This window comes from Gymnodraco acuticeps, unplaced genomic scaffold (assembly GCF_902827175.1).
Source record: "Gymnodraco acuticeps unplaced genomic scaffold, fGymAcu1.1, whole genome shotgun sequence".
Lineage (NCBI taxonomy): Eukaryota > Metazoa > Chordata > Actinopteri > Perciformes > Bathydraconidae > Gymnodraco > Gymnodraco acuticeps.
Genome location: NW_022991259.1, coordinates 537,553 through 556,788, shown reverse-complemented (window position 1 = coordinate 556,788; position 19,236 = coordinate 537,553). Strand labels below are relative to the sequence as shown.

The window sequence follows — 19,236 nt, the reverse complement described above, 5'->3', positions numbered from 1 at the left end:
GAACAACACTCTATTAAAACAACTTGTAGAGAGGTTCAGATCATTTTGAACATTTCAAGAAAAAAAACACCCGTCAGCTTGAAAAAATATCGACCCAAACTCAAAGAAACAGCTCATTGGTTGAAGTGATGAACACTTGTTAATGGGGTATCTGTCATGTCTAGGAAACTAATAGTGAAAGTGTATTCTTTATGTTAGTTTTGTCATGTCCCTTTGCCCTGTGCTTTATGTTTATTCCCTTAATTAATCATCCCTCTCATTTCAGGCCTCCACGCTCCCCGCCCCCTTCTGTCTCCTGCGTCCTTGATTGTTTTCCCCGCCCTGATTGTTTCCACCTGTGTCCCCTTTACCTGTGTATATATTGTGGTAGCTTCCTCCTGTTCATTGTCAGTTCGTTGTCTTACTATGACCCACGTTCCTGATTACCTCACGGACTTCCCACGGATCTACCTCATTGATCACTTGCTAGTTTTCCTCGAAAGAGTATATTTGTTTTCCTTATTTTGATTACTGTGCTAAATTCCAGTAAAGTCTTTATTTTTTGAGAACACTATCTGTGTCGTGCAATTGAGTTCATGCCTCAGAGTCTCTCCTTGACAGTATCTGCCAGAAATTGAATCCTGAAAACTCAGCAGCTTGAATGACACAGCTTATGTCAAATTGCTACTTTAGACTGCTCTATTCAGACCAATATTCCAGAAAACAACACTTGCTCTTGTAAGATGTCTGATGGCTAATGGAAAGTAAAAGACGACTCACTGTAGACCTGTAGATGTCCTTTGAATGCAGTGCCTCCTCTTGGATTCTCAGCTTTACATTCGTAGGTTCCCGAGTCCTCCAGTTGAATGTTGGGAATCTCCAGCACAGCCTGGGACTTCCGGAGTCTGGCTTTTTTTGGGATGTTGCCATTAATCTTCCTCCATGTGATTGTTGGCACAGGACTGTGAGGAAAGAAGAGTGGAAATATAAAGTCAATGCTACAGAGTCATAAAGGAAGTATTTACACACAGTAGGATGTGAACTGCAATGATTGTATTACAATAGATACATATAAACATCGTGATGAATCCATCATCTCTCAATGACATTGAAACAATAATTAAACTAATAGTTAATGTACCCTCATCTTAATGCAATTTCCTATAGATTCCCTATGTTTAGATTCTCTCTCGTCTGCATCTATGTGAGAATATAACAAAGGACAAATAAAATGAAAACAAATTGCACCTCAGTCATTTTCTTATTGGTTGTGTGAGCTATTATAGACTTAACTCAAGTTTAATGCTAACCTAATGTCATTTCAAGACATGCCTGTGGCCTTTTGGATATTGTTGTCGATATTGTCACATTTTATCTTTATGATTATTTGAAAAAAATAACCATCCGGATATTCAATAATGAAATTACTATACTATAATAACATCTAACTGTAACATACTACGCCAATGACCTAGTTTCCATAAGTCCTTCATTTGTAATTACGTGTTGACACGTCATGATGAGTATTTAAGTGTGAATCACTAACCTTTTGACCACTTGTGATATATTTGCTATACCAAATGACCCACACATTATACCCCGGGGTTTCAGAGGGACAAGATTCAAATCAGGCCATTAACTGCCAACAAGGTTTTTATGATTAGTGTTCAGGCAATGTCATTCATTCCTGTTTATTCATGGGTTGCCCTATAGATCCGTATGATAGATGACTTGCACGCGCGGAGACAGAACGTCTGACTAGGCGCTCGGTATCGGTAGTGCTCTTGTATGACAACTAGATTTGACAGGTGTCTGAAAGATGGAAATGTGACACCATACAAACCTCCATTGAACCCATCAATCATTTAGCCAAGATGGAAATGTTACATCCCTGAGCTTTTTTATCTGCTCTAAATTCACAAGGACATTGAAGAGCTCTTGGCTGCAGTGCGCTGAAATAAGGATTCAGAGTGTGTTTTATATTATACTCCGCGTTACTTCACACACACACATTCTTTCACATTAGGCAGGAGTTTTGTGTACATTTTTTTGTGTAGACTTTATATTTTATTTCGTTTTTTTTAATAGCCAGCTCATTACTGTAATGCATGCATGTAGGTGTCCTGACATCACTTACACTTTTAAAAAAGGGATTTCTTCAGTTATTAGGGCCTCACATTTCTGCACATGGATTTAGGGATAAAGTGTGATCACTAAAATACTATGTCTTGATCCAAAGTTTGACAAGTAAAGCAAGTGGTAATTTGATACACTTGATAATGACAATATGATGCCCTAGTCAAAAATAAAAAAGGCTGCCCTATGTCAGTCACTATTTGGTCACTTTGGTCTCTGTCCGCTAACATCTCTTTTGTAAATAAGTCCTTTTTTTATTGTTAAACTCATGCTGAATGACTTATTTCTGAGAAAATAATGAGCACATCTCTGGTAAACATTGCATAATTATTTGAGGAGATCTGTTGATTAAATAAATGTATCAATTATTCATATTTGTGTATTAGAGCAGGGGTTCCCAACCTTTATTGTGCCAAGGACCGGCAGATACATTAAAAAAATATCGCGGACCGGTTGTCAATTTGAACTGATTTTAATATTTACTCACCACCAGCAGGTAGCAACAGAGGCTAATTGTAACAGCCTGAACAAATACTAGAACAATATGCATCCAAAACATATTAACAACGTTTAAAAAAGAACCGGTGTTGTTTTTTGTTTTTTCTGAAAAACGGAAAACCAAAAAACCGACGTTATTCAGTTATTAAACCAAAACGGGAAAACAGATAAATCAACGTTTTGGTTTTGTTTGTATGATTTACGGATAATCCAGTGAATGCTGGGAATACGAGGAGAAGGCGCATTATGAAGGAGATGTCCGGTCGCCTGTGTGTGTGTGTGTGTGTGTGTGTGTGTGTGTGTGTGTGTGTGTGTGTGTGTGTGTGTGTGTGTGTGTGTGTGTGTGTGTGTGTGTGTGTGTGTGTGTGTGTGTGTGTGTGTGTGTGTGTGTGTGTGTGTGTGTGTGTGTGTGTGAGAGAGTACGTGCGTGCGTGCGTGTGTGTCTGTGTGACACTGGCATTTGTTTTCAGAAGATATTATGACAGTGACGTTCGTTCCGGTGCACGACAGCATTTAGCACTACATCGAGATTAAGATTAAACTAATTTATTTTGGGAACACCCGCATATAGGCTATGGAGTTAGTCAGATGTGTGTAAATTACTGTTCATGGTCATTTGAAAACAAATTCCGGTGTCGGACAGACACAAACACACCGAACACACACACACCCACACACACACACACACACACACACACACACACACACACACACACACACACACACACACACACACACACACACACACACACACACACACACACACACACAAACAAACACACACACACACACACACACACACACACACACACACACACACCATGCACCTTGATGACTGGACATCTCCTTCATAAAACTAATAAAAGGGGAAGTAATCGGGCAGTTCGATGTGTGTAGAGGTGTGTGTGTGGTTAACACGTAGCAGCCTGCAGTCACTCTTAAACTGTTTTGATGAAGTTAAACACAGTGAAGGCGGTGCGTAAAAAGGCACAGCTCTCGGCGCGCTGGTGCTACACTTCTCAGAGGCGGAGTATACGTCCCGCTGCCTCCTGATGCTGCAGCCATTTCACGAAGTGAAGGAGGTTTGCCTTCTATAAAACAGCTGTGTGCAGCAGATACCGTGAGAATTCACAGATCAAGGCAGACTGGTTTACTCTCCTGTTTTGCCAATCCGGTGCTTAAACAAATAGCTCTACACCCCTGGCCGACATATCCTTAAAATGAAGTCCGAGTTTGAAATATATCTCAAGTATGCACTGCCATTTCCCACATAAACATAACAGTCTGCAATTAAACGGGTGTCTCCTGTGCGCTCCTCTTCCTACTTGGCGCACCGGAACTTTCTCGTGCGCACAAGAGGCTGAGACCAGGCTGAGCCGCCGAATCCCTCGGAACATCATAAAAGCCATTTTCAACGGTTTTCTGGTGAAAGATTAACTAGGCTACTGGATGAAATAATATCACTGGTATAGGTACGAAAATTAAAAAAAATATGATAACATATTTGTATATATGTATAATTCTGCAAATATTACGATAAACTCACAGCTATTTCGCGGCCCGGCAGTAACACCTCCGGACCGGGGGTTGGGAACCCCTGTGTTAGAGTGCTTGACCATGAATAACAACTCTAAAATATGTATACGGAATTGTCACTTAAGTTGGAATTTATGTAACATTAATTCTAGTCATACATCAATCTATTCGAATAATGTAGGAAAAGTAAGTCGCTGTCATCACTGGCCAAATCAAAACGTGTTCTATTCATATAGCCTAATATCAGAAATTACCAATTAGCCTCAGGGGGCTTTACAAATATGTTACATCATACAGACTAGTAGCTCCTCGTCTGCAGTACAGAAAGCTATACATTTTAAAAGGGTGGTGAATCAACAGCACCCATCGTCCCATACACATTTGTTACCAGGGGCAACATGTGGGGCCTGAGGTGAAATCAAATATCTTTTTTTTTTTACATGGGCCATTTGTTAGTACTTGGCATTTTCATTCCAATATGGCTGTGGGCTGTAGGAACAACATAAGCACATGCTAACGATAGACAAAAAAAGATTGAATGAGCGCATGAATACAGCATGCAGTTGTGTCGAAGCCCTTCCTTAGACATTACTGATGGAGAAATGTGCGGGAGACCTTTGGACGAGCCAGAGAACAGAGTAAATCTATAGAAACCTCCAGGGGCTGGAACATGAGGGTGAATCTTCCTGAGTCCGTGGTCGGATTTCTCTTTGGAGGCTGAATAATGAGCGCCTGTACATGTCCACAGGAATGGGGGCGGGCAGGAGGGAATAAGCTCACTCTCAGATAAAGAAACTCTGCCTGTCAATGTCTTCCATATGAATCTGTGGGCAGTAACTCCACAACTACGAAGCTGATGTCCATTTTATCAGAAGTGTGCAAACTGAGTTTTTCACACTCGCAAAATGTGTTACACACCGGAGTTTATGTAAGGTGTTATCGTTTTCCATTCAACAAAGTGCCCATAGGCAGGCTCTGGAGATTACGTCTTAATTAGAATTCCTCACAATTGCTGCGCCCTCATCTGGACTTGTTCTATTTAAAGGTCGACAATTAAATCCAATACCAAACTTTAGTGGAGAACTGGTTTGCTTCAGATCATTAAGACATAGATATTATTCCACCAATTAGTTAATTTTCTGAAATCTTAAGGTTTTGGTCCCCCAAACCCTTGGTTTGTACTTGTATGATCTTTCAAAGACATTAACAAGAGAATAAAATGTATTTTCATTAAGAGGCTCTTTCTGCTGCTGCTGACAATCTGGTCTTTGTGGCCCTGTATAGTTCAAAGAGGGATGTAACTGCAAGGGTTTCAAGAGTCTGATTCCCTTTCTGAAACTAAAAGTATATTCACCACTCTAGGGCAATTTGGATGAAAGCACCCACCACATGTCACATATTATATTTTAAGTGAAATTGAGTGGGCGAATGTGTAGCACATCAAAAGTGAAATGCCTTTTGAACTACATACTCCAATTTCCCATAAAACAAATGCAGCTTACAGCACAGCACTTTCCAGAGTATCCTGTAAGTCAGACAACGAAGTTTTGAATTGAATTTGTTTTGTTTGAAAAACTATATGAATTATATCATCATCTTAAAATGGCTGGCTAGCTGTTTCACATCAGCACATGTTTTCAATAGCTAATACACACATTACAAATGTGATCGGTCTATTAAAAAAGTGCTAATGCTGCCTCTTTTCATATAAGGTCATTTGAAACACAAGCAACGCCGTTCTTGGCAATTATAGAACAATCATTAAAGAGAATCCACTTTTACAAACCTACAGAATCATGAATAAAAATAGGTCTTGCAGAAAATACTAGAGACTACAACATTACATAGTGACTAGCGAAAGCATTGGACTATTATTTACTGCTATCCCTTTCATTGTTATTGTCCCATTGTTCTCTATGCCCTTGACTGTGGCCTACAAAGTACTGTAACTGGTAAATATCACGCCAGGCAATCATATCATGGAGCTTCTGCATTCACACACAAATAACTCCTCTGCCCTTTCTTAGATAGTAGTGCCATATTGAACAACAGGAGAACAAAACCCATTTTAACTTCATTTTCAGGGCTATTTAGAGCCCGGCGTTTCTTAATAGGTGCATTGATAAATCATTCATCTCTTTATGAAGGGGTAAGTGACTGCTATCACTGTCTGACTGAAAGGATTGACTTCATTGAAGAAAGTACAGAGCAAGGACTGGCTCTGTTTGGGTGTTCAAAAAGCATCCAAAAAACGCTTGCTTAGCTTGATAGGGAAAACAAAAACGGTGCAAGATTATAATGCAGTGTCTATATATTTAGGAAATGACTTACCATAATGTGTATGCTTAATTGAAATCAAAGAAAACTATTATCAGGCCCCCCTTAGTCATTTGTACATTAGAGACTGTTTGCACTTAAGATATGAGTCAGCAATGAATAATTCATTTGACTAATAATTACAAACAACATGGAGTGGGGATGACACATGATTTTGTTCCTCAAGTAAACATATTTCTTGTTATGTGACACACAACTTCAACCTTGCTTCGGAGAAAATAAACATATTTATTTCAATTTGAAAAGAGACAGTTTGTTAAATATAGAGCCTGCAATGCTAAGTTTAGTAACTGTGGTAAGTGGATTGAAGTCTCTGTGTGTGTTTTCCCTCCTGGCAGACAACTATTACCAATTTCATCTTTTCCAAAGATGTAACCCTGGCTTTCTACTTTCATGAAAGACTCTGAAAGCACCCAGGATACACAGATACATTTGGGCTCTCAATTATAAGAACACATGGGTCCCTAAGGCTGAATTCCCTATTCAGTCTCCCTCCCCTCCTCCATGCACTAACATGCAATCTAACAGCCGAGCTACGATGCTGCACTTGTCTACACTCACTTAACATCCCGCCTGAAGACAAGATATGCCTGCTTCCCTTTCAGGCAATGGCATAATGTAATTTAAAGAAGAGGGAAAGCACACGAGGATCTGAAGGATCTCTCAGCAACAGAGCGGGCAGTGGTTTACTGTTGCTGGTGATTAGTATGATGCCGCAGTAATAAACAACTACCTATATTTGTGCAATGTGGCCTTGTTTACTTACTTCCCCAGAGCGAAGCACTCCAGTCTGACAGTGAGTCCTTTGGCAGCCAGAACAGATGTTGGGAAATGCACCTCGATTTTGGGCTCATATTCGCCCATGACACCTGGAAAAGGTTAAGAAAGAGGAATTGCAGACATTAGAACCAGGCAGATTGCAACGGCTACTTATCCCCCAACCCCCACCGCCTATTTCCCATCATTTTGGTCCTTTCTTGCAGTGTGGTGCACATAGCCGGGTCACAGTGATTTCAAAATAATACGGAGGCTCTCTTACTATTGCCTCTGTACCTGTTTTATGAGAATGCAACTCTTATAGAAAAAAGAATGAAGCAGCAGATCAAAATATCGTGAGGGTTCCAGGCCTTTCAGAGGCCAATTGTTCTTTGAATGACGCCGCAGCATGCCACTGGACATAATGAACACCATCTGTAGTATGTAACTACCCACAGTTAGTTCATACTCTGACTATTAATAGCATTAGTCATTTTGGTTTATGTCAAATACAGAGCGACGGAATAATCATACAGAGAAGCATGTTGGAATAAAGCTTGTACTGTACATGACATTTGAATATAGGTATTGCAATATTACATGCAAGTGTCAAAACTGCTCCACTAATTGAAAATCTGCAATCCCTTATGAGAAACTCTAGGAATTAACCTACCATAATACCATACAGTATTTAGGCTGTCCAACAACATTTTCTCTGGCCTCAACCATCTCCTGAACAGTGAATACTGTATAACTTATTACCATTAAATCGGAGGAACGGGGTCCCACAATTTAAAAAGGTTGGACTGAAGCACTCCTTTCAGTCAATGCCAAAATGAAAGTTAAATCCCAGGTCAAATGTACGTTGGAGGATCTTGAACATGTTGTCTTCTGTGGTGGTAATGTTATCTTAAATGTTTGTTTCCTTGTATCGTGTCTTAATATTTGTACTTGTTTGATGTTACAAATGGAGCTGCTGTGATGCAAGAAAAATATAACGTTTTCTAGTATCGTATTGTTTAGTTGAGCTGGTTAATAGGGTCAACATCTTTGCTGTAGGCCATTTTGTAAAGCCTGTTTTTGTATACACCATGGCAAATAAAACAGTACTGAAAATTCACACAAAGGTTTCAAGTGAAATTATCGGTGCGTGTTACAATATCTCATTAATTAAATAATATATTTTATCACAATATGATACAGTTGAATGAGGATGAATTATCATGTTGAATTGTTGCAAAGCACTTTCAGAAAATGCAGTCATGTCAGCCATACTCTGTGTAGCTAAGAAATGGTGGATAAACAAGCCTCATAAACAAACCATAAGGATGTTGAACTAACAGACATTTCCCCAGACAACAGAGAAAAGGAGTGTATTGTCCTCATAAATGAGTGAGTCACTCCACAGTTCCCAAACACATTGAGAAGGACACAAGTGATAATGTGTTATCAGTGTTGCTTAGCCACTATGACTAACACCTCGGCTCTAAGTCACAGCTAGAGGACACGCTTTCTTTGTTTATTCTTCTGTATGTTGAGGCGGCTATTAATATCCATTCAGGACAAGTCAGATGGCATTGAGCAAATTTGGAGTAACAAAATAAAATACCCTCATCCGGGATGTAATTACTACTATCGCTCTTATTAAATTGGAGTTTGCCTTATGAATATTACATGAGCATTTTACTCTTTACAGAGGCATTTTAAATGTACACACCATTACTGCATGTGAGCACGACTGGTGAACAAACTGCTAACCCCAGCACCTTCCTGAATTCACAACAAAACATATCAGAGCATTAGCAGTGCCCGACACATTTTCATTTCATTTCAAACCTTTATTTAACCAGATTGGTCCCATTGAGATCATATATCTCTTTTTCAAGGGAGACCTGCAGGACCTGCACATGCACCGAAACGCACATGATCAGCAAGACAAATGACCAGCATGACATTTGAGAAACTATAATTACTGCCCCTACGTATACCTGCCACCTTTTATGTGACAGCAGGAAAGAAGGAGTGGGGGTATTGAGTTGTGGCCCACTTTGTATGGGAAAAGAGTTTTATGATATTTGTTCCAAATAACTTTTCAATTTCAATCTCATTCTCAACATTTATAGCTCCAAAGAAGCCCTTCCCATATAATGAATTTGCAATATTTCACAGGCTCATGCCATAGTATATTCAATATCATATTCAGTGTCAGTGGCTGGACCTGACAGGATCGAAATAAATATTGCCATGGCCTGCTGAGCTAAAACATTAACAGCACATTTTATGTTCCAGTATAATTTATTAATCACATGGAAATTACATTTTTATATTGCTTTGTTGTTCTGCAAAGTGATCAAAACAGAGTAAAATGCCTTTTTTTTAAAGATTTCCTGCGGCAGCAAGGTTATAGAATGGGAAAAGTTTGTTTTTATGAGTCTCTGAAATAGTCTCAGGCCATTTCCTGAGACGCAGATAACTTTTGAAACTTTTTAAGAAAGCCAGGCTGTTTTCGAAAAATGTTTACTTGCTTTTCATTATTCATAATAAATGCAATCATACTCTTTGATATAATGAGGGTGAATTTAAATGAACCTGAATTCTTAACCGGTTTTAATATGAGTTGGTGTTAATTATGCTTATTTCAATTTGAACGTCCACATGCACATACTGTATCTCTATGATTGTCTTTGTGAAGCCTATCATTGTCTATATGTATATATATAGAATTGTGTTTATCTGTGTGAGTAAATCATTTGTTTTACTTTATCCTGCAACAGGATGACTAACGGGAGGGCTACTTCTGTATAAGCTATGCTTTCTGCCCTCCCGCTTCTACACATTTGTGTTTTTTGGATGTGTAAACTGTCTAATTGTGAAATAGTAGAGTTTGCTTTTCAAAATACTTTATACAGTATTTGAAAAAAACAACAACAGTGTCGTGCTGTCATTTCTTCAGAACAGTGGTGTGTACCGCAATCGGAAACTGAAGGAGTGCTAATACACAAACATGCCGTTTACTGCATAATGTTCCTTTAAATCAGATCTCCCTGTCCAAGAGTAGACTTGTAATGGGTAAATAACAACTTTGTTTTAATTTTCCATCTCCATACATTTGAATTGGTGCAGCTTGTTGCTGGACAGCTGGACTGGTTTCCTCTTTGTAATTGGATTGTCACGACCATGTTGATGTACTCAATGGGGCCCTAAAGGCAGAGATCCTCCATCTGCACGGCAACAGCAATGCAGCCATGTTTCATACCAGGAACATGATTCACATTACACAGAAGGTTGTGATAAACCAGTCAATCTCTAATAATGTGATTTTTGATTTTTATTGATTTTTGCTGATTCGATTTGTGATGATTAGATTCCTTGGGGTTAATCTAGGTAACATGTCGTGTTTGGAGTTGCTGCATCTTTTCAATGCACACAACCCATTAAGCCGTTCTTTACCATAACAGTTTTGTATTCACAGCTGGTGCTCTGAGGATAGCAGAGTGTGAACACTCAGGGTAAAGGACAATGAGATGTTTTGACTACAACACTAAGAATATGTTGGTGAGTAAATAATCATGCTGACATCCAATATGGCTATGGGCCTATTTCTTCAATAACAATTTATAGTCTGAAAACATGCCCATATGGAGATGACATGTGTCTGTAAATATTATGTTCCACTGATTTCTCCGTCAGTGTGGAGAGAGAAAATATCTCATGACAACAATAACACTACGAGTACTGCAGTCCAATTGGAAGCTTAACCATTGATCTGTGTGTGTACCAACAAGGAGCAAAACCCACCTGCATGTTTTTTCCAAAATCAATGAGATATATTCACACACACAATGAATTAAGAATTGTAGTCATAGATGGATGATTCATATTGTTTACTTCTTCAAAAACAGTCCTTATGTAACTCAGATTTAGTGGTGTTTACTCCATGTATTAAATGACCTGTCAATCAAATTCATTTACATTTACAGTGTTCAAAATCTTCTATGATGATATGGTTTAATGTAATGTCTCTATAACATACACATCTGAAAATAGCATGCCTGATTATATAAATATTAATTTAGTACACTAAGCCTTTTTTGTATCCTATGTCAATTAAATGGAATGCAAAATGAATATGAAACCCTAAATCCAATTATAGAGAATAAACTAATATATATGTTCAGCTATACATTATAGATGGCGTAAATATCTCTATATATTCCATCACTTTATTATTCCATTAACAGATTATAAATATCATATTGCATTATCCCAAAGCCCTAATTAAGTTTGCATTCAAATATTTGTTTAATAAACAATTGCCAGCAAAAGCATTGTCTCTTCTTAACAGTCTTATAATGAGAAATAGTGACCATTTTATAATCATGTATTTAAAACAATAGCGTATGTGAGCAACGTCACTATGAGTGAAACTGCAGGCAAACATAATGTTAACAGTGAAAACCACTCCTGAATGATTCAACTCTACCAGCCGTTTTATTCCTTTAATTAAAAGATCATTATTTGAACCGATGGATGATAGAACATATCTGATTATTTATGCCATTTCATACACAGCAATTTCATTTCATTTTTTCTGATTCAGAGCCATTTCAAAGTCACTGATATCCACAGGAATATTATGCACCTCCTTCTATCCACCCAAAGCAGATACATCAAAGGGAGCGTGTTGCTGAGATGAATTGTATATCTGCTTTAAAACAGTGCATTAGCGCAGAGTTCGGTGCTTAGCTCCACTCGGCTCAAGGTGGATTGTGAATTGACGATCAATGGCTTCCAGCAGGGCATAATGGAGCCCAGATGCTTCTTTTGATTAAGAGAGTCAGGGTTGGAGCTGACAGTGGTGAGCCGCACACACATCCAGCTTGAACTGTCTGCTGTGTAATAATCACTCACTTTTACTGAGGAACAGATTGCAGATTGTCTGATTGGTTGGACTCCAAAGTCTGAGGGGTGCACACAGAGCAGGACCATTTTGGTGTCTGCTGTGAGGTGTGCCAATGCAATTTGCAGCATTTTAGACCCAACATAGAAGCGTGCTGAACATCATGAGATTTGCAGACGCCAAGGCATTTTCTGGCATAGTGGACCTACAGCTGTAGAGATTTGATTTGGCCCTGTTGTGATGCAGGTGAGTGTGGCGTCCTTCAGCCCAAGCATCATGGCCACATTATGGAGGGAAAACCAAATATGTATGCTGGAAGTTCTTGTTCCATCACTTATCGTTGAAAAAATGAACAGAAAACACATTTGTGTTAGCTATTAACAACATTAAAATGCTGATAGCAGACGGACCACATGCTGTTCTGACTGTATTGCATCCCAGTTCATGAGAGACGCAAACCAAGTTAGCACGGTTATGTGGTCAGTATTATGTGTGTCTGAGGGCCATTTCATACAAGGTTATGCAAATACAGAGTGGGAATCGTGCTAGGAGGGATGTAATCCTTATGAGGTGAATGTGTGTTGCAGCATTTGGAACAAACCTGGTTCCAGAGGCCCTTTCACAGCTTCACTGGGGATGTAATCTCAGTGGCTCTTTGAAACCTTGACAATGACAGGCACCTGTGTGATGTGATGGACGTTTCTCTGTGTAGTCAGATGTAAGAGAGCCTGTAGGTGAAATCCACACCTGAATCCGACAAACAGCTCCACGGCATGGCTCCTGAGAGGCTAGTATAAAAAAGTGAAATCCCATCCACAGCAAGGGCCATTGAGTCAGTTAATTTTATGCTGGAAAATGATTTCCCTGACGGGCAGTTTCGCCAAAGCACATTGTGAGCGAAGAAGGTTCCCCACACTAATGTTAAAGCATTGCTCAATATCTATTTACCGTGTGTATTGAATTCATAACGTCCTCCACTAACATGAGGCTCAGCGAAATACAGAAGACCGTCCCACGTTTATAAATCTGATCAGACACTTTTCTTTTTATCCTAATGCATTCTAACACAATAAAATGCACCAGCCGAATACAAAATATGCTTTTCGATTTTCATCTGCGCTAAACAAGTTTAGAGGGAGGAAGCATTGCAATGGATCTTAAAATAAATAGAAAAACAAAATCATACTTTTAAATGAAAAGAAAGAGGAGTGCGGCATTTCCCGCGTGGATTATCCAATATAATCCATTAGATTTGTCCGCCTAGGGCATTTATACAAATCAGGGCCCATGGTGTGTGAGTGCCTCACCGTCGGTTTTCAGTGTTAGAGGTGTTGGAGGGCTCAGAACTCTGGCTTTCGTCACTGTGTTCTTCACCAGACAGATGTAACTTCCCACGTCAGAGGGTTGCACCTTGGAGATGTACAGGTTTCCCGTGTCCTGGGAGATGAAGCGCCGACTGTCCTCAGCAACAAACGAGGGGAACTCATTAAACACCCAGCTGTACATGATCTCTGTAAAAGAAAGTGGAGAACGTATGGATTAGAAATGAAAAATAACCTATATTTGTGGTTATATTAAGTGTTTTCATAGTCTTCTATGCATTTAATTATTTAGCATATCATCTCTAGTGACTTTAGAAAATGCAATAATACACCTTTCATGGCATCTAAGATCACCTGACCCCACATAGGTCAGTAGTTTGAGGTAAGGTTATTATTTCATAGACTTCTTTACAATTTTACTGCGTTTATTAAGCAGTGGAGTCGCTCCCTGATGAATAATAAAGTGTGAAGAATGCAAGAGTGAACTCTGAACTTGAGCAGTCAGAGATCAAAAGTAGTCAATCTAGTCCGTCCTTGAGGATTTAATCAGAGGTGGAAAACACATGTAATGCAGAATAGTACATGCATTGTATAAGCATTCAACTTTAACTGGCAATACTTTGCTGCAAAAAATATCAGATTGATCTAGCATGTTGAATATTGCCATGTTATGAAGTATAGTTAGGGTTTTTCACATCCATTAGAGTAGAATACACTATGTTGTATTTTAACTGCAAACACTATGAAAATGTTTAGAAGCTGATAATTCAGCAAAGCCATGTTTATCACTGCTCGAAATGTATGAATAATCATTAAAAGAAGTAATGAGTATGGGATTTGCAAAGGATCAGCTTTTCTTCAGCATGAAATGAGTGCTAAAGTCAAGGAAACAAATAAAGAGGTCCCTGAAGGTGAACAAAAACAATTATACAGGGCTTAAATTAGCCTGGTATTTGCAGCTCAGTTATCTAATTAATGGTTTTACCATTGCATAGGTAAAACTGGCATAACAACTGAGAATCAGGGTGAAATGATTTCAGTAAGCAGCAAAAATAAAGGACAGAAAATAGTTCTGACTTTATAGCCAAAACTTTTTAGACTAGTTATAAAAGGTAACTGCCTCTAGGTTGAGTTTTTATTATTGTATTCATGACGAACAGCATGTTATAGAGGCAAATTGAATTGCTGATCCATAGTCAGCACATATGTGCTTATGTTTTTGCTTTACAATGCTTGCTGCTACACACATTAAGTTGTTTGAAATAAAATGTGGGTTTGCAGAAAGATGGCTATAAAAAAAAGAGCCAGAAATCGTTGGTTAAGTGGTTAAGTTACCCTGAATAGGATATAAGTGGGTAATTAAATAGATGGATGGATCAATGCAATATGATGAAGATAGTGTAGACTTTCTGTTTTATTTTCTGTCTGTTCTGCAAAGCCACATCCATCATTTTATATATAAAAAAATACTCTTAAAGTCAGGAACAAGTTAACCTGTTCAATATTTTACAACTCTTTGATTTCACATTCATAATCTATCTGTCTTGGATCCTCTATCCTGAGTTCTGGATTAAGTCGTGGACTTCGGGTCGTGGCTGAACCTGTCTCTGCGGTCCTGCCTTGGGTCTCGTCATGCTGCTTCCCTGATGGCTTCCACAGGATTGTAGCTGACATCCTCGTGGATTCATCTTCTTATTACAGACACATGCATTTCCTAACATTCGGTCTATATGCTGTCAAATGTATTATCTCTTCGATTTACACACGGCATCTATTGCACGTCTGTCCGTCCTGGGAGAGGGATCCCTCCTCTGTTGCTCTCCCTGAGGTTTCTCCCATTTTTTCCCCTTAAACTGTGGGTTTTCTCTGGAAGTTTTTCCTTGTACGATGTGAGGGTTTAAGGACAGAGGGTGTCGTTTTTCTCATACTGATATTCTGAACAATCTGTGCTGTTGTATTTGCTGTAAAGTGTCTCTACTGTAGGCTAATTGTATTATATGTACAGCACTTTGGCTCGACCAAAAATCGTTTATAAATGTGCTATATAAATAAAACTTGATTTGATTTGGTTTGGTCAGGAGGACAATTTGACGGTATGTCTTCTTTAGATTATCAATGTCTATTCTCAATTATAACTAACTGATGTTTCAAAGATGCTCTGAACAGGTTAATGCTGTGTTTAATGAGGGCTCAAAGTTAGTGACGCAATGAGGTTGAAATCTGAATCAAATTCAGGATCCTTTTACCTTTAGTGTAAGTCAACAGATGAATTTGCAAAATCAGCATCCTTTGCTTAAAGAGGCCCTATTTTTTTTGGTGTACCTTTCCTCTAGAGCAGGGCTGTCAAACACAAGGCCTGGGGGCCAAATCCGGCCCGTGACTTCATTTTATGTGGCCCCACTAGAGCTTGCAAAGAATAATACGTTTATTATACGGTTACATGCCGCTTTATAGAAGCACGTCCCACAATGCATCTCAAATTTGACTTTTTTCTTCAGAATTTGGCTTTTTTTTTTTTAATAATTTTGTGAAATTCTCACTGAAGAGACTTGCAATTATTTTACTTCTGCTTTCAGGCATAGTTAATTATGAAGTTATTACCCTATCCGATAATAATCCAATGCAGAGGAAAATAATGTAATATAATACATTATTTTATATATGTATTTTTATATAGTCTTACATTTCCAACCGGCCCTTTGAGTGCAGCCATAATGCTGATGTGGCCCGTGATGAAGTTTGACTCCCCTGCTCTAGAGTCTATAGGATATTGTGAACGTAAATAGTCTGTAAAGGCTGGAATCCTAAAGTTCCCTCAGGAGGAAGTTTGTCTCTCACACACTCCCCCCTTCTTGAAAGCAAAACATGTAAACATGTCACAATAGAGGCACAACATGCAATCATGAAAGCTGAAAATGAGCATAATAGAACCCTTCAATCTAATGAGGGAAGCAGGGATTGAGGCGTACAGTTGTAACAAAAACAGATAATGTTAAAATATAGTATATAGAATAATAAATGATTTTTTTTGGGGAGAATAACAATTATCAATGACACCAGGGGCCCAATATGTTTTATTGAAACTATTTTAGTGTCATAAAAGTAAAATACTATTTACCAAAGACATACAAAGTGATTACGAGCGTTCAAAGCCATGAAATAGAAAATATTACACTGTTCACATCCCAGTGATTCCACATTATTTTCACTCATGAGACCTATCTAATTTAAGTGGCATTTTAATGTCTTTGAATCCTCCCACAACCAATTGTACCCAAGCATTGTTTAACGCTCCCTCTACAATGTGAATTTCCATTGTGACACGGTCGGACTCACCAACGCATTCATCACACCGGCAAATGTTATGACTGTGGCATTTTATCTAAATCATTTGTTTGCTGTTGGAGATCATTTTTCATTTTCATGTCAACGCTGAACAAATACATTATAATAGTACCTGTTTTGTGTATTTGAGCATAATATTCATACATGAGAAATAATAGGTAACAAAATAAAACCCTCACACCCTGTTGAGCATGCCTGCCATTTATCAATATGCATTACGTAAATATTCTACATATGTTAAACCTGAACAAAGCACTGTGACTTTCTGAGTGTAGTATGATTACTTAGGCCGCTGTTTGACAGGATAACTGTAACCAGCACCAACACATTTGTATAGATTTGATTGAGGAACTACTTAAATTAAATTAAATACGAACACTTATTTCTTAACAACCATGTTAGCCAAGGTTGCCTTGTCAAGTACTTTGGATTTTCCTGCTTTTAAACCTGAAATGCTTTTTATTCATCGAAAAACCACACTTTAAGAGGAATAGGAAAGCTTCAGTACCCTTTGATAGCAATTTGTTAAAGTCACAATGTTATTAGATGGCCGTTATTCTGGGATTCAGGTGCCACAATTGTCACTTTGTAGTAGTAGTAGTAGTGTACTAACTTTGGTTCATAAATAGTGATATGACAACCTCTCACAAAATGTTGTTATACTTCATCCAGGCAAAAGCAAGGATTTAAGTATTTCAATGACTCATTATAGGCAGTTTCTCACACTAGACTTTATATATTGAGGTCATTTCATGATATGATGTTGAATCGTATGATTCCTAAATGCAATGTTAGCAGTTGAATGATTATTTATATAATATATTCTGTGTTGATCCAGTCCCACAATCTAATCCCAGCAAGGTAACATGAGGGTCTTACAGAATGTAATTGACCCGTCCGTGGTCAATGTTACAGCATACAGCAGCAAGACTGTAACAAACCTTAAATGACAGAAAATCCTTATTTCCATTATACAGATCTCGCTCCATAACATAATATATATATATATATATATATATATATATATAAATAACAAAATCATCTGCAGTGTTCGATTCCAATTTTATGTCAATCACATTTCCAACCTTGAAATGTGGGTAAAAAGCATGTACTGTATGTACTGTGGGTTGACCTTTTGTTTAGTGTGAAAAATGGCATCCACTGTGAGCCAAAGCAACACCTGTGGTGTGATGGATGAAGAACTTTAAGGATGAGAACCATCTGTACTTCATTGTAATCTGTCAATCATGAATCATTAATCTTTATTCATCACATATATTGGTCAGTGAGTTTAAGGTTTTAAAAAAAGCATCCAGAAAGCAGGGCTGGAGAGCTGTTGGCAAACTTTCCAGCGGGTGCAGTGCAGCGGTACGAGCTGATGCAAACAGAAAGCCTGGATGATTCATGGCTCACATAAGAGCCCACATTAGAGGACAACTGCAGAGTGGGATATTCTAGATATACCATTAAACAGTGATGCACTATGCTTTGTCTATGTGAAATAATTGGCTGTGCAACATTCTTTTCATTTCTAATGATCCAGCAAATTTGATTTCAGAGAATCCATGCCCTGGCTGTGTTGTCGCCATAACTCTGTTTTGGCCATAGCTCTCATTTGAACGACATGGATGAATACAAAAAGAGCAACATGAAAATGAAATGCTAAATTATCAATAAGGGACCCAGGATAAGTCAAATCATTGCTCCTTGTTGATATTGAAATTGGGATGAATGGGTTTATGGACAAAGGCAGAAGAGAAAAAGCATGTGTTTTTCTTCTGGCTGGGACTGAAGGTCAACCTCTTACCTGGTGAATGAGGAGGAGGGGTACACATGAGGACCACCCCTTGGCCTTCACGCACAGAAACTCCACCTCTGGTTTTCCCACTGAAAGCCCCGAGATCTGGAACAGAACACAAAGACAATATTTTTCAGCAAAAATATATCACATTTATGACATATGGTAAGTGATCGAACACAGAACCGGTTCTTGAATTGCCTTTACATGTGCAAACAACCTAACGACATCAGTTGGTCTCGGACTGGTGCAATGACAGGGAGACAAAGGTATGATAAAAAGCTTCAATTCACAGCGCAAGTTGTTATATAAATATATTTTCCAAAGGGAGGAACAATTGGAAATATGCTGAGCATTTGTCAACACAGTGTGCCTTATAGGGCAGAAAGGTCTTGTTTCTGATACCCGAAGTGTGAGGAACATATCCCCTCAACCCAGTAGTGTCAGCGGTGTCACTGGTCTAACTCCTAAAGGTACAATTCTGTTTATTACAATAATGTCAGGGGCAATTGATAAAGGGTCAACATGCTGTTGTGTCCTTGGGCATAACAATTCACCCTCATTTGCTCCTGTGGGTATTGTCCACAGTATTCATTGTTACATGGTCTAATATATGTAATGAATTTAAT

General features: G+C 38.5%; 1 protein-coding gene across 5 annotated transcripts in view; it reads right to left on the bottom strand.

Annotated features, from left to right (window-relative positions):
- The window catches only part of cntn5 (contactin 5), a 175,636-nt gene that overhangs the window by 45,918 nt on the left and 110,482 nt on the right, over positions 1-19,236 (bottom strand). For all 5 annotated transcript variants that reach the window (XM_034239790.1, XM_034239791.1, XM_034239793.1 and 2 more), the window contains 4 exons: positions 18,617-18,712; positions 13,450-13,653; positions 7,253-7,355; positions 760-941 (listed from right to left, as the gene is read on the bottom strand). In XM_034239790.1, coding sequence (XP_034095681.1) covers positions 760-941; positions 7,253-7,355; positions 13,450-13,653; positions 18,617-18,712 — 585 coding nt within the window. The remainder of the gene's footprint in view (positions 1-759; positions 942-7,252; positions 7,356-13,449; positions 13,654-18,616; positions 18,713-19,236) is intronic.